At 44.8% G+C, this 16,280-nt stretch overlaps 1 protein-coding gene across 1 annotated transcript in view; it reads left to right on the top strand.

Annotated features, from left to right (window-relative positions):
- SELENOI (selenoprotein I) overlaps nt 1-16,280 on the top strand; it is a 63,545-nt gene that overhangs the window by 35,324 nt on the left and 11,941 nt on the right. The window contains exons 2-7 of the mRNA XM_050948891.1: nt 3,027-3,095; nt 3,439-3,547; nt 11,137-11,211; nt 11,767-12,029; nt 13,478-13,586; nt 15,046-15,094. Of these exons, the coding sequence (XP_050804848.1) occupies nt 3,027-3,095; nt 3,439-3,547; nt 11,137-11,211; nt 11,767-12,029; nt 13,478-13,586; nt 15,046-15,094 (674 nt within the window). The remainder of the gene's footprint in view (nt 1-3,026; nt 3,096-3,438; nt 3,548-11,136; nt 11,212-11,766; nt 12,030-13,477; nt 13,587-15,045; nt 15,095-16,280) is intronic.

Raw genomic sequence — 16,280 nt, 5'->3', positions numbered from 1 at the left:
CCATAGCTTTATGTCATCTGCAAATTTGATCAGTCTGCTCTCTAGTCGTACATCCAGGTCATTAATAAAGATGTTAAATAATACCAGACCCCACTTGAGATCTCCCTCCAATCCCACATTGTTCCATTAATAGTTACTTTTTGTTTAACCAATTATGTACCCACTTAATGATAGTTCCGCAGAGCCCGTATTTCTCCAGTTTACCGATCAGAATGTCATGTGGGACTGTCAAAAGCCTGGCTGAAGTCCAGGTATATTATGTCCGCCACATTCCCCCATCCACCAGACCAGTTACCCTGTCAGAGAAGGAAATCAAGCTGGTTTGGCATGATTTGTTCTTAGTAGATCCATATTGGCTAGTGATCACCCCTTCATCCTCTAGGTATTTACAAATTTAATAATGTATATATTGCTCTAGTAGCTTTCCAGGTATTGAGGTCAATCTGACTGGTCTGTACTTCCCCAGCCCCTCCTTTTTCCCTTTTTAAAGATAGGCACCATGTTAGCCCTTCTCCAGTATCCCGGGACCTCACCTGTACGTAAGAACGCCTATCCTGGGTCAGACCAGTTAGGCAGCTTTGGTATTTTGGATCCCAATAAAGGGTTTATTATTAGAATTGGTCTGATAACTGCTGAGCTGGGTGTGTGCAGGTGTTGGTCCGTTATCATCTGGAGCAGAGATCCCCCATCATGCAATGCTTCCCAGAGTTCAGTGTGGTTCTTGCCTTGGAATCTCTGTTCTCCCTTCTGTATGCTAATAGAAATGCCTCCCTATCCCATCTTTGATGCAAATGAGGAGAGTTTCCTTAATCCTGTCACCCTTATTCCAGGGGTTTAGGTGCGTCTCCCACTGCCTTCTCATTGCTTTTTGTAAGACTTGCTTCTGAGTGGCTTTGGTTCAAGCAGGGGGCGGGGGAGTTCTTTTGTGCGTCAGACAGGCTGGATACTGCACCCTGGTTCCCCAAGGACACAGAGCTGATAGGTAACAGTTGGGTGCAGGGGGTGAGGGCTCTGGCTGGGGCAGGGGATGCAGGGCTCAAGCATGGGGCAGAGGGTTGGGTGCAGGGGTGTGAGGGCTCTGGGGTGGGATTGAGGATGAGGTGTTTGGGGTGCAGGAAGGTGCTCTGAGGCTCAGGTGAGGAGAGAGGTCTTCCCTCCCCCACCCCCCCCAGTTCTCTCTCTCCCCACAGCAGCACCTGGTCTGTGGGGGAGAGGTGCTTCTCCCTGCTGTGGGAGCTCTGGGGCTGCAGGATAGGTGCCCCTTCCCCAGCCCCAGCAGGTCCAGGCTGTGGGAGGACTGCCCCAGCCACGCCTGGGGCTGGGCCATGCCACCCTGATTGTGGCTAGGTCCAGGTCACTCCTGGGTCAGGCCAGGCTGCACTGCCCCAGCTGCACTTGAGGCCAACCCAGGTGGCGCCGCCCCAGCTGTGTCTGGGTCCAGGCTGCTCCGGGGTCGGACTGTGCCATGCCGCCTTGTCCACGTCTGGGTCTGGGGTTGGGCCTCACCACGCTGCCCTGTCCACAGCAGGTGCCTGGGCAGGTTCCCTGAGCACATGCATGGCACTAAATAGGCTGCTGCGTGGCCACGCAGCTTATAAGGAATTTAAGGAATATGATATTTTCTCTCTCATTATCTATTATCTATATACCCTTTCTTAATGATTCCCAATGTTCTGTTTGCTTTTTTGACTGCTGCTGCACATTGATTGGATGTTTTGAGAGAACTATCCATGATGACTCCAAGATCTCTTTCTGGAGTGATAACAGCTAATTTGGACCCATCATTTTATATGTATAGTTGGGATTATGTTTTCCAATGTGCATCACTTTGCATTTATCAACATTGAACTTCTTCTGCCATTTTCTTGCGGAGGCACCCAGTTTCGCGAGATCTTTTTGTAGCTCTTCGCAGTCTGCTTGGGATTTAGCTATCTTGAGTAGTTTTGTATCATCTGCAAATTTTGGCACCTTGCTGTTTACCCCTTTTTCAGATCACTGATGAATATGTTGAATAGGACTGGTCCCAGAACAGACCCCTGGGGGACACCACTATTTACCTCTCTCCATTCTGAAATCTGACCATTTATTCCTAACTTTTGTTTCTTATCTTTTAATCAGTTACCAACCCGTGAGAGGACCTTCCCTCTTATCCCGACAGCTTACTTTTCTTAAGAGCCTTTGTGAAAGGCTTTCTAGAAATCTAAGTACGCTATATCCACTGGATCCCCCTTGTCCACATGATTGTTGGCCCCTTCAAAGAATTCTAGTAGATTGGTGAGGCATGATTTTCCCTTTACAAAAAACATGTTGACGCTTCCCCAACAAATCATGTTCATGTGTGTCTGATAATTCTGTTCTTTACTGTAGTTTGAACCAATCTGTATGAAGTACTGGTACTGTCATCCATGAGTTTGCAAATATTACTGCCAGTGGCTTCAAGATTTCTTCAGCTAATTCCTTCAGCACCTCGGAGTGGATAACTTCAGGCCCTGCTGACTTGATTTCTTTCAGATTAGTCGGAAGAAATCTCTGATGTCATCTTTATTTATTCTGATCTGCAGCCCTTCCTTTTTATTGTCTATGCCGCTAGTTGTCCAGTCCCATGTTATTTTTCACGTTATATTCATGGGGTTATTTTTGCAAAGGTGTCTCCAGGGGCTGGGGGGGTTGAAGTTTTAAATATAAATTCAGTGGTCAGATTTTTTCTGAAATATGACGACTTCCGGGCAGGAGTTCCATGAGCGTGGAGACTGCAGTATTTGCAGCAAAGGTGGCAGAGTGTGCTTCAGATTTTCCTATTATCTTTAAAATGTTAATGTTTCCCTGCTCTATAGGCAAGTATGACATCCTTCTCGTGTATGACATACTGTGACTTCTCTGACACACAGCACTTTGAGAACCCCAGAACCAGGGGATATTAGATTCCTTTGAGATAATTTGATATTGTGTCTAGTCAGTATGTTTGGCTTTCTGGGAGACCTGCTGGAGCGTTCATTTAACCATATTTCTCCTCTTCTCCTTTGCAGTACAGTGCGGTGGACAGCAATCCTCTCTCTCTCTACGTTATGCACCCATTCTGGAATACTGTTGTGAAGGTGAGAATTCCTGTTGGTCATGTGGTTCTGTACTGGAAGTGGAAGTGCCAATTTTCTGTCATGGCATAATCTCTTGGACAGGACTGCCTTTTGGTTAAAACTCTGCTTTGTTAATTCCCATGACAAATGCCAACCTTCGTCCTTCAAGAAGGACAATAACTTCGGGTGCGATTGCATAACCATCTTAAAATTTTATGCTGCAGAATCATAAATGTCAAAAGCCTCTATCGCTATCTAACACCAATAAGTCATAACCCCCTCTGATGTAGTTAAAAGCAATGTGTAGTGCCTATTGTGTGCGCTAATGTGATTCTTTGTGTGTATTTTTGCCGCTTTCCCATAGATTTTCCCTACCTGGTTGGCTCCAAATCTGATAACATTTTCTGGCTTCCTGTTGCTTGTCTTCAACTTCTTCCTCATGGCGTACTTTGATCCTGATTTTTATGCTTCCGGTAAGACCGCTTTTTTAGTGTACATTTTAGAGCAAGTGAGTAATAAGATCTGATACTCATCTCTTCCTATACCATAGTTTTGCAATGTCATGTGCTGACTGATATGGCTTGCTTATCTACTGCTCTGGAGCGTTCTTTGGTTTTGAAATATCAATGCAGCAAGAAGAGTCAAGGGCAAAAATCACTGGGTGATACTGTACTAACACAGCCAAAATGACTCATTCCTTCCATTTTTTTTTTGAGGGGGAATAACCAATGTTTAAAAAAACCCAACCAAACAAAAACCCCCAAACCTCAAAATTTCAGAATTCTTTGTACCTTTTAAAGCCAAGCTTACTTGGACACACATACACTCAAAAAAATATAAAACAACCCAAACAAACCCCATTATGCTACTTATAGCCTTGAGGACAAATGATACGTTTGGGTGCCAATAACAGATGATATAGCCTGTCTTGCTGATAAAATACCAATTTTAGGTTACTGCCCTGCTTGTCTTTGTCTAGTTCATTTATTTTTACAGTGCTGTGTGTGAACCAGTGCTATATAACTAATCGTGTTCCGTAAAAAGATAAAATTTGCAACTGGTACCTGTTTTTTGTTGGATTTCAAGTAATCTCAATTGGATTTAAATACACCCAAACACTACATGCTACATGTGTGTACTTTTATCTCCCTCTTCTGATGGATGACTGTTCAGTCTTTTCACAGTCTATTAGTCCTCCTTGTTGTCATGATAAAGGATGGGCAAGCAGCCTTTATATCTGGGATAGCAAATTTATATAGCAGTCTTGCGAGGCTGTTTTGACATTAAGGGCTGATCTGCACTGAAAACTTACATCGACATAGCTACATCTCTTGTGGGTGTGAAAAATCCACACCTCTGGAGAGGCGTAGCTATTCTGATTTAACCTCTGATGTAGAAGGGGCCAAGCTGATGGAAGGAAGAATTCTTCCCTTGGCCTAGCTACTGCCTCTGCAGGAGGAGGATTAACTACAGCGAGAGGAGAACACTCTCCCATTGTAGTATTGAGCATTTACACTGGAGTGCTGAGGTGGCGCTGCTGCGCTCTTATGTGTAGACATAGCCGGCCTTTCTTTTGTCTGCATTTGTTCAAGAGAGAATCTGAAATGATTTGCTTTCCAGAAGTCTTTGTAGTGTACCGCGTAATCTCTATGGTGGGGCATGCCTGCGTCTGTTCGGCATCCCATGTTTGAATGGCTCTTCCTAAACATCCGACTAAATGTTTGATGAGAGAGAAGGCGTAAGAAAGGAATAAGAAGGTCTTGTAACCAAAAAAAAGAGGAAGCAGTTTTGGCCTTTTATTACTTGCCCTAGCACCTTTGTCTTGTCGTAGATCTGGGCGTTGGCTCTAACGCTGTGCAAATAACGAGGCTTAACAAATTGGGTTCTTCTGGGCACTTCTGTCACTTTAATAGTGTTCGAAGTCACAGACCTGAAGCCTATGAGAATCTCCCCTTTGAAAGATGTGCAATCTTCCCTGAAGTGTTTGTCTTCCTATCCTGCAACAACTTCATTCTCCATTGCCCTGCACCTGGCTTAAAGTAAGTGTCAAATGCTACCATTTTGATTTGGTGGCAGTGTTTTGCATCCACATTGTACTAGTGTAAATGACTAGACATGTGCAGGGTAAGAGAATTGGACCCTGAATTAATACTGAACATTACTCTTCTGAGGTTTAATTTGTGTGCCTAGTTACTTGCCACCATATAACCCCTTCTCATGGCTAATCTGTTGTAAAGAACAAAATGTGATGTCTCTTATTGATGACAGCAAATGTAACGTCTCTTCAGATTTTTTGTGTTACATGTCAGCTAGCTAGGATCTTGTTGGAAAAAAAATAGCTGTAATGGGTCAATCATCAAAACCCAGCTGGAGATCTGAGAAGTGCAAGTGAAGCTGCAGTTAGCAACTGAGGGAATTCTGTGCACTTTGTTCTTTGGCAAATGGGCAAATTTCACTAGCAAGAATATTTCTCTGTGCTGCAGTAATCATACACTGCACTGGAAAGCTACGAATTAAAAATGATAACTTTTTAGCTGCAAGAGCAATTCCCTGTATCAACATTTGTCCAACTGCAGGCTCGTGTTGGCTTCTTATGAGGAGAAGATACATTGTGGTGTCCTCCATCTAAGAGAGTTAGTTATATCAAGCTGCTGACTGCTCAAAAGGGCTTGGGAGACAAAGGGCTGGACTAGCCTTTCATCTTGAAGATGTGCAAATTTTTGTGTGGTTTACAAGTGAAATGAGCTCAGGGATCTCATCCTATTCCACAGAATTCTATTAAAATTTTATTATTCTGTCCCCAGTAGGGAGTCAGCTGAATTTCAGAAAAGTCTGGTACTTCTCTAACACTGGATTGCTAGGAGGAGGTGGTGCCACACCATGGTACCTCTGGCATGCCGTGCATCTTTTCTCTTCCCAATGGATAGTTGTGACTGTAGGGAATAGAAGGTCTGCTTCCTTTTGGTCCCTTCTTCCAGCACTGCCCTCGCTGCTCCCGTTTGTCTAATGGATTTTCTTACCAGACCTTCCTGCTTCCTTCATTGCAGTTCCCTTTCTCCCTCAGACACTGAAGTCATGAAATGTGGCAGGCAGCAGGTTTGAGAGGCTCCTTGTCTTGTTCCTCGGTCTTATGATCTGTTTTTCATAGTACCCGCGAATCGTACAATCAGATGGAGAAGCCCCATCAGATCATCCAGTCCTTCTCCCTGCCAGAGCAGGCTTGTCCTCTGCAGGATGTTCTCAAAGTGTTCAGGCCTAAAGTTCCAAAGGATGGGGCTTTCATCATCTCACTTGAGAAACTAGTGTATTGCATGCGCGTGATTTTTATGACTGGTCTTGTGCCCTGTGCTGTGAGACAGGCAGAACACCCCACAATCCAACCCTCTGGTCTGTAAGAGCAGTAGAAGTAGGTCAGCGTGTGAACTCACAAGGGGAAAGTTTTTTTGAGTTCCAAAGCTTCGGTCTCTGATACATTTTTAGGATTTCATCAACTGCCATGAACCCATGAGGGAGGGAAGACTGCTTTGAAGCTTCAAGCAATGTGCATATGGCAAGACATGGTCTATTGTAGATGATCAGATACACTGTCTCTTCTGCCTGGGCATCAGACCTGCTAATGCTCTCAGCATATGTCCTTCCTGAATGGATTTTTCTTTTAAATTACTCCAGGTTTGTCAGAGGCCAGATTGTAGGGAAGGGCTTGTAAGTCAGCCTCTGGATCATGTTGTTGAACTTCTCTGAACACCTTTTCACCTTTATGTCTGTTTGGTAAGGCAGATCCTATAACTGATTTGCTACTGTCAACAAACTGTGCCTCTTAATACAAACAAACACACACGCTCAGCAAAAGAGCTGCCAGAATCAGGTCTCTAAGACCAGAGTGTATAAGTCCACCTCTAGTTTTTTAGAAACTTATTAGTCATTTTATTAAAGTCATTCTTGACAGAATCGGTATAATTTCCAAAATATCATTGGAGAAAAAATGGAAAGAACAATTATGACTAATGGCTTTGTATTGCAGTTCCCATAAAACAGAGATTTGATCTGCAGTGTTTTTTCTCATAATGTGAGGTAATAGGAAGTTTAAACTGGAGAAAAATATCATCTGTCAAGGTCGCTATCCATGTTAATATCCTGCTGAAATGAACGTTTAAATGTGGTACATTATAACTTATTCCTGTATCTAATATTTGGCTCCAGTCAAATGGTATTTCCAGGTGTTCGGCCAAATACTAATACTTGGCACTTATAGATTGCTTTACGTATTCAGAATACTTCTTGGATATTAATCACCAGATTACAGGGACAATGAAAGACACTGAAGACAAATTACTGCACAGATGGTATCTGAGACTACCACAATTCTCCTCCCCTGTAATGGGAGTGAGAGATGTGAGAACAGTTAATGCATGTTATCCTTTTAATGGCTTCAGCTATAGGTGTGTATCCTACCCACGTTACAGATGGGAAAACCGAGGCTCAGACTAAGTGACTCGCCCAAGGTAACACAATAAGTAAATGATCAAGCAGAGATTAGGACTCTCTGGAGTGTCTGGCGCCCAGTACCATGATCAGTTCCTTGGCCCACACTACCTGCTGATGTTACAATTAGTTGCTGCTTACACCAAAATAAAATGCTATATGCTATGGTTGAAGGTTGCTTCAGGACCGTGTGGGGTCCGTGGCCTAGAAAAGCAGATGCTGTGGGTCAGAACTGGGATGCATTAGCTGAGTTAGAACCTTTTCTGACCTGAATGGTAAATTCAGAGCCGGTAAATTCAGAGCCGTTCTATCTGTTCTGGATCCAGTGTGCTGCTACCGTCTCACAATAAAGTTGTGTTGCTTAAGAATTCTGGGGCCACTTCACATTACCTTGTGTTGCTGTGGGGTTTTGAAGGGTCCCATAATCCATATCTAGCAGCACTGTTGAACCACAGAGGTAGCAGGGCCCTAACTTATTATTCAGGAAGTGGTATATTGCTGCAGACCGAAGAATCAGGTGGCTGAGGAAGGTGGTATGGGTACCCCTACAACCTTATCTCAGATTTCATTTCACCTGTCCTCGGCCAGAAACCATACCCTGCAGGTGGAGGCTGTTTGCCACATCGGCTGTCTGCCTAGCACACGTATAAAGCTAATGCCAGCCTGAGTTGGTGGTGTCGGTCAGGATTTAGGTGCACTGGCAGAATGTGCTGTATATGAGAAACTTACACTGAGCTTGCTTCTAACTCTGGGTTTTCATCAGTGGCCCGGTGTGAATCCCTTGAGGTCTAAATCACCAGAGGGTAAAATTCTGGCCTTATTGAAGGCAGTGGCAAAACTTCCATTGACTTTTTCTTACCAAGAATGTTTAGATGAAATGGACACATCCTAGCTGGGCATGGTGTGGACAAGGGCGGCTGTAGGTATTTTGCTGCCCCAAGCACGGCAGGCAGGCAGGCTGCCTTCGGCAGTGCACCTGTGGGAGGTCCCTGGATCCCGTGGATTCGGCAGCACGCCTGCGGGAGGTCTGCCGAAGCTGCGGGACCAGCGGACCCTCCGCAGGCAAGCCGCTGAAGGCAACCTGCCTGCCGTCCTCATGGCGACCAGCAGAGCGCCCTGCGTGGCTTGCCGCCCCAGGCACGCGCTTGGCGTGCTGGTGCCTGGAGCTGCCCCTGGGTGTGGAAGAATGTTGTCCCTGCTCTAGCTGCAAGCTCTGGAAAGCGTTATGCTCCCTGTGGAGTAAGGTTCCATGTTGCAGACTTGACTAACTGCTTAACAAATTCTTGGAGATGAATGACCATAACTGCAACCGCTTGATTGTCTTACTGCCTAGAAAGTACGTCTGGCTGGTGTCCCCGGTTTGGGGTGGGGAGAAAGGATATACTTTAAGTGTAATCTCTGTTCATCCAGCAATTAACTGTTTACAGGAAGCAGACTTTAAAATGCTCTTGCTATGGTACTCCTAGAAAAATTGTCAGGCATGTTTTAGGGCTGTGACTCATGGGGTAACGTTAAGGTTTTGTAATGGGTATTTTTAGTAAAAGTCATGGACAGGTCGCAGGCAATAAACAAAAATTCATGGAAGTCTGTGACCTGTCCCCAGCAAAGACTGACTGCTGCTGCTCCAGCTCAGCACCCCGGGGGCTGCTCTGGTGGGGGCTGAAGTCATGGAGTTCCGTTAAAGTCACAGAATCGGACAAAATCCTATCCTTACTCAAGGGGTTTTGGAAAGTCCTTACTGGTCCTCCGCCATCATTTCGGCTGGGGAAAAGATAAAGTGAAAGTAAGGAAAAGCATGCCTTGGTGTGGAGGATATGGAGTCATTGACAGACAATATACCTTCCTTAGTTCCTAGATGTATACATTTATATTTAACCATATTGTAAATGTGTACATTTAGGAACAAAGAATGCAGGCCATGCGTACGGATGGGAGACTCCATCCTGGGAAGCAGTGATTCTGAACAAATATTGTGGGTGTGTGGTGGATAATCAACTGAACGCGAGCTACCAGTGCGACACTGTGGCCAAAAGACCCTGGGATGCATAAACAGGAATCTTGAGTTACAGCAAAGAGGTTGTTTCGCTCTGTATGTGGCACTGGTGTGACTGCTGCTGGAATCTTGTGTCCAGCTCTGGTATCCACAGTTCAAGAAGGATGTTGATTGATTAAAGAGGGTTCAGAGAACAGTCATGAGACTGATTACAGGATTAGAAAACCTGCCTTGTAATGATAAACTCAAGGAATTCAATCTGTTTGACAAAGAGAAAGTTAAGGGGCAACTTGATTAGTCTATATGAGTATCTACATGGGGAACAAATGTTTTAATAATCGGCTCTTCAGAGAAACATCAAACATGATCCAGTGGCTGGAAGTTGAAGCTCAGTAAATTCAGACTGGAAATAAGGCCTAAATTCTTAACAGTGAGAGTAATTAACCATTAGAACAGTTTACCAAGAGCTGTGATGAATTCTCACTGGCAATTTTTAAGTCAAGATTGGATCTTTCTCTAAAAGTTCTGCTCTAGGAATTATTTTGGGGCAGTTCTCTGGCCTGTGTTATGCAGGGAGGTCAGACTAGGTGACCACAATGCTCCCTTCTGGCCTTGGAATCTATGAATCTGTGCGTCCCCACTGTTTTCACACAGTCCCTTCTCAGAATAGAATCATGCTTTACAGATGTGTTTTACTCATTTTTGGCATCAGTAAGTAAGCAGTTGGGAACTCCTATCTTTGCCCACCTCTGTTTCCATGACAGCAAAGCATCTTCGCTTTCAGTGACAGGATTGTGATTACATGGCACGCGGCTCATGGACTCACTCTCTCCTGGCATTGCTCTCTTAACTCCTATGACTGCAACCTGCCACAAAATTAATACTTTAAAAATGAAAGCTTCATCATGTGGAGACAGAATTTCATCTTGCCCACAACGGTTTTCTCACAGCACAAAGATCTGGAACTCTTGCTCTCTCTGTCCTCCAGAAGGGCAAATGTGGTGGGGTGCATAGGGCAACAAAGCCATCCTAGCAGTGAAATCCAGGATTGTGGTTGTACTGTAACTAGGTACTTCAACTTTCATCCCAGGAAATTCAGATCCGTCTAATTACAGTCTAGAATTTCTCCTGTGCTCTAAAGTCTTCAGCTTAAAATAGCTCATGAGTAAAAATTTCAAAAATGCCTAAGTTCCATTGAAAATGTTATTGCATGTTTTAGGGTATGGGGAAAGGAGGCAGATGCACAGTTTGAGTGTATGAAACCTGAATGTGTGCCCAGATTTCTGACAAATTCAGCAAAAAGTGTGATCTTCAGGATCTACTGGATGCCTTGCAGAAAAAAGCATAAGGTAATGCTGGAAGGAACTGAGCAAGTGAAGGCTGATTTGATGCATCTCCTTTCGGTGGTACAAGCACAGTGAGAGAATTTAAAGGAGCCTCCTCATGACAGATGATCCACAGATTTGGATAGAATCTTGTTCCAATTAATTGCTGAAACAATTCTTGTTGAAAGCATCTCTTGTATCAAAGCATAACCTGCTGATCTGTGTGTACTCAACTCTCCAATCTTCTTTCCAATCTCGACAGCCCCTGATCATGAACATGTTCCAAATCGAGTGTGGGTCATGGTGGGTCTCCTCAACTTCGTGGCATATACACTTGGTAAGAGTTAAGATTCTTATGATGTGTTATAGATTTCTAATGTGCCTATCATCATAATGACTTTAATTAGTCAAGTGAACTGTTGTCCTAGTTCTGTGTTTCCCAACCTCTTCCCCTCAGCCCCCCCTCCAAGAAACAAAACTCTGATTCTGGGTAATTCTTCGGTTCCCTGCCACCCCTTGCTCTGGGGTGTTGTGACTGACATATCACTGGCTGAGATGCCTCTGGAAACTGCCACTTTGTATTGTTTTACCCAATTGTTCCAGGGAGGAACATAAAAGTAGATGTCTCTTCCTATCAGAACTGACTTTATGGGGTTATTCATGAAATATTGAAAGCAGATTTCTGTTAAATATTTAACATAGATTCTTCCTAAGTTTTTTTGTGTTTTTATTTATTTATTTATTTCAATCTCTGCACCCCCATGGACAGTGCTGGATACTGAAGCTGATTGCTGACTTCTCAGCAGTGCACACGTTATCTGGCAGCTGCAGAGGAGTCCCTTGCTTTGCCTGGAGATGTTTAACTTTGCCTCTCTGTCTGCTTCCCTTCCAGATGGTGTTGATGGAAAGCAAGCGCGCCGAACGAACTCCAGCAGTCCCTTGGGGGAGCTCTTTGACCATGGCCTGGACAGCTGGGCCTGCATGTTCTTCGTAGTGACTGTTTACTCCACCTTCGGGCGGGGATCCAATGGTGTCAGCGTCTTCGTTCTCTATTTGCTCTTATGGGTGGTTTTGTTTTCCTTCATCCTCTCCCATTGGGAGAAATATAACACAGGGATTCTCTTCCTGCCCTGGGGATATGACATCAGCCAGGTGGTAAGTAGCCCTTCTGCCTCTTAATTTCAAAATACTAATTTAGAGAACAGTGGGCAAGCTTTGGTGAATTGCCAGAATTATTTGTGTAGCGCGTGTAGGGGTACGTGCTGCCCTGGCATCTTTCCTTGGTGAAATCTGTCCAGCAGTCATAAAGTGCCCATCATCACCATACCTAAACCTAATGATATTCTGAGTTCTTCAGGAAGGAGAGCTTTCTGGCAGAGGGCAGAAAGCTTGGTTGCTTGGTGGCAGGGTGCAATAGTTGGAACTGTATCATCAGTGCTACTTTATGAAGCTCTGATTCAGCAAAGCAGACTGCTCCCATGATTAAAGTCAAGTTTAATGAATCAAAGAACAAGGGAGGAAGTTATCATGAAACTTTTATTGCATAGTTAGACTGGAACAGATCTGATTTCTCTTCAGCAGAGAAGTGATGTGTGTTGCAAGTATCTTTGATAACCTAGGTTTTTGCATTAGCAAGAAATGTCTTTAAAAATTGGATACTAATAATTGTTGGTTGTCCAAAACTGACTGGGCCTGATTCTGTTGTGGCACCCATGTAACTGTGTCAACTTAGCAGTTTATACTTGTGTGCGATTGAATTGGGTCTAGTGGTTGTAGAAGCACCGATTGCCACGAGTTCAGGTATCTCTACTGAATCGTTGAACAACACTAGACATTCCTTTGAAAGCTGCCCCTTCCATCAGTAAAATTGTGGTTTCTCTACTCCTTTGCAATCAGTCATCCTCTGGCCCGCATCTCCAGTTTCTCCTAACCTGGCACTAATCTATGGTGCATTTTCCTGATCGTGCCTCAAATAATCCGAAGATACCATAGTTTGGGTTGCTACAGGAGGCAGTTAGACGTGGCTCTGGCGGCGGGTGCTAGGGTGCTGTTGAAGTACAACTGTCCTCTGTGTTTGTGCTGGTCAGTCCAGCAGTGGGGTGGGGCTGTCCCCAGGTGCATGTGCAAACCGATAGCTCCCTGGGGGTGGGAGCGTGGGCAGGGCAGAGCATCACAGGCCCCTCTCCTTGCTATCCATTTTCCAGACTGGCCTTAAAACTCACGGTGACCAAGCAACCTTTGTCTCACCCTGTCCCTTTCTGGACTAGCAGTGAGGCTTCCTTGGTCATGGTGCTGGAAGCAGAGGTTGGGCTGGTTCCTGACATGCAGTCAGCGTAGGAACCTGGGAATGGTGGCATGCGTTCGGGGCCCCAAGTAGTTCTGAAAGCTGCCCTGGGGTACTGTGGTTGCATCTGACCTGGAGATACAGGCTTCCTCTTGTTTTAAAGCTAAAGCTGGGTAGAGAAAATCTGATTGGAAAGCAACGCTCGTGTCTCCAAGGGCCGCCTGCTGAGGAGTGATCACCCCACCAAAAGCACATTTGGTCCTACCCATCTTTCCAGCTGCTAATGCTTGTCTGTGCTCTCTCTGCATTTCCTTTTCAGACCATTTCAGTTGTCTACATAGTGACAGCGATTGTGGGAGTTGAGGCCTGGTATGCACCTTTCCTGTTTAATTTCTTATATAGAGACCTATTCACTGCAATGATTATTGGTAAGAAGCTCCATGTTGAAGCCTATTTTTAACCACCACCACTTTACCAATAGCCAGTGTTTCACTTTAAAAAACAGTCAGCATTTGTTTATATTTTTAGCAAAGAGAAACTTAATAAAATTTCTCTGTAGAAAACTTGCCTTAACGAGTCTTGGTCTAGACTGAAAGCAACAAAATGCACAGGGTCTGATACTAGTCCCATTGAGGTTTTGGTGAGAACCGTCTAAGTCGCCATGGGCTGCATCTAACTTGTGTAAAATGGAGAAGATTGCAGCCAACTTCCTCCTTTAATACAAACAAAGCTGCAGGAGGGAGGTGGTCCCAGCATGCATGCTCCATACTAAGCTAAGCAGCATGGAAGTAATACATGCCAGCACTTGTTTCCATAGTCTGCACCCTCATGCTAAACATCAGGGGTGGCTGTGAACTGCTCTGCGGCTGCAGTCTGTCCACCCCTGAGCTAGATAATAGGTCTGTAATTTAGATGCCTCAGCCTGCGTGGTTTGAGACACTCTCCTTTTGAATCTAGCTGTTGCAGCAGATTGGTCTGTAGTTCCCAACATCAAGAATGAGTTGAGCCTTGAGTGTGAGAAGATGTAAATCTACATCATCACTCTTCTCCACAGAGTAATGTATCAGAACTGCCCCTTCACGTCAGCCTGGGAGCTGAAGTGTGTTCAGGCTGGCTGACCAGGAAGAGTTGGGTAGCTTTACTGCTGTCTTGTTTTGAATGTATCTGTGGTTCACCCTTTGGGCAGAGAAGTAATTTGGTACCACTAGCCTTCAAAAGATGCCTGCTGAGGCAGCTTTCCTGCTGCGAAGTCATGGTCAAACTTCAGCTTTATCCTATTTAATCTCTTAGCCGCTGGCCACCCTGGCAGCTTTCGAAGTGTGTTGGGGTTTCATGGAACTTTGGCCCTTCAGGGAGGTCCATGAAACTTAGTCAAATGACTGAAGCTTTTGTTAATGGCAGTTCTCATGTCCTAAATGGTGCACATTAAATCTAGGTAGTTTTGTTTGCTTCTAGCCTTATAATAACCTGACTGTGTCTGAAATAGTGAAACCATTGATAATGCTTTCTCTGCTGCCCACTAGGTGTCTTCTTGGGAATTATGGTCAAAATGCAGATAAATACATGTTTTCACAAAAAGAAATAGTTATTTCCATAAATGCATTTATTGGCACTTCACTAACCAAGGTGGTGCTTTTTTTTTTTTTTTGAAGTGCTGAGTCAAATATCATGTTAATGGCCTTTAAAAAAATCTGAGCAGCAGTGGGGTGACAGTGGTTTAAGTAAGCTTTTAGCTACTGTAATGTTGCAAATGACTGTTTTTAAAAAAAGCAAAAAAAGATGCATGATGGTTAGCAGACTGTCACCGCCAGTGCTCATAAAGGAGGTCAGGGGTTACGATGGACTCTGAATTACTACGCTGCCTTCACTTCGATCTCTCTCTTTCAGGGTGTGCACTCACAGTGACTGTGCCCATGAGTTTGATTAATTTTTACAAGTAAGTTTTCCAAAAGTCATGTGAACTAACTAATTCTGCAGGGCTGAGGCACTGCATGTGGTGCTCCTGTTGTGCTAGGAGTTAGCCAGGCAGAAGTAAGTGGAGAGCACGGTGCATTGATGGCCCAGCACTGCCAGGCTGTAATAGAAGGAAAGCCATGACTTGGCATAGCTTTCTGTAAATTAGACTCCTTATAAACCTTCCTTGCCTTCACTGGCAGCTTCCCTGGAGCCCAAAAGGCACTCCTGATTAAGATGGAGAAGGATTGGAGATGACACCCTTGTTAATACAGTAATGTGACTTGCTGTGAGCACAGGTCCCTGCTAGGGTGACCAGATAGTAAGTGTGAAAAATCGGGATGGGAGTGGGGGGTAATAGGAGCCCATATAAGAAAGTCCCAAATATCAGGCCTATCTCTATAGAATCGGGACATCTGGTCACCCTAGTCCCTGCGTGCAGGCCAAGCAGCTCAGGTCAAGTGGAACCAGTGCATTTTGAGATCTCTGTTCTTTGCTGCTGTATTAGCAGCACGTCTGGCGCTATAGTCAGAGAAGAACAGGGCAACCTGGGAAGTGGCCCCTTGAGGGATTGAGTAGGGGAGTGGATTCCAAAACACAATCCTCCCCCATCACCTCCCTTTACTTACTTTAATAACAAAATCCTGCACTTCCCCTGCGGATTTCCTGATTTGCGGAAGTTAATTGGTGACCCTGAGAATGGCTGCTTTGAATATTGAACTACCCATGAATCGCCTGGTAGACACAATGAATGTTAAGCACCTGGCATAAATCTGGGTGATTTGATTCTTGCCTAACCAGACTGAGATTTCGTTGCTCAACCCTACTCTGGCGATATAGCCTCTCACTGGCTCTGCAAGAAGGAAGCTGTGCAGGAAACCATGTTGTTCTCATCCGAATTGTTTTCTGAGCCCAGGCCCAGTGTTGTAGTCTGAACTCCAGTTGGGAGCCCCAGTTCTCCCCTTTGTTGCCAGCTCCTTAAAAGGCTGCATCTGGGATTGGCCAGTTATTACTTCAGCATTGCAATCCATCGTCCACTAATGCAGGCTTACCAAAGACCCATCTGAATAAGCAACATGTAACTATGGTGGGCGCATTATTCACTGGGGTGTCTGACCTGAGCCTGGCCGCCTGCCCATTTTCTCGCACAACAGCTAAATTCCTACTGC

Source organism: Gopherus flavomarginatus, chromosome 4 (assembly GCF_025201925.1).
Source record: "Gopherus flavomarginatus isolate rGopFla2 chromosome 4, rGopFla2.mat.asm, whole genome shotgun sequence".
NCBI lineage: Eukaryota > Metazoa > Chordata > Testudines > Testudinidae > Gopherus > Gopherus flavomarginatus.
The sequence above is the reverse complement of the archived record's forward strand: the minus strand, read 5'-3'. Positions and strand labels throughout refer to the sequence as shown.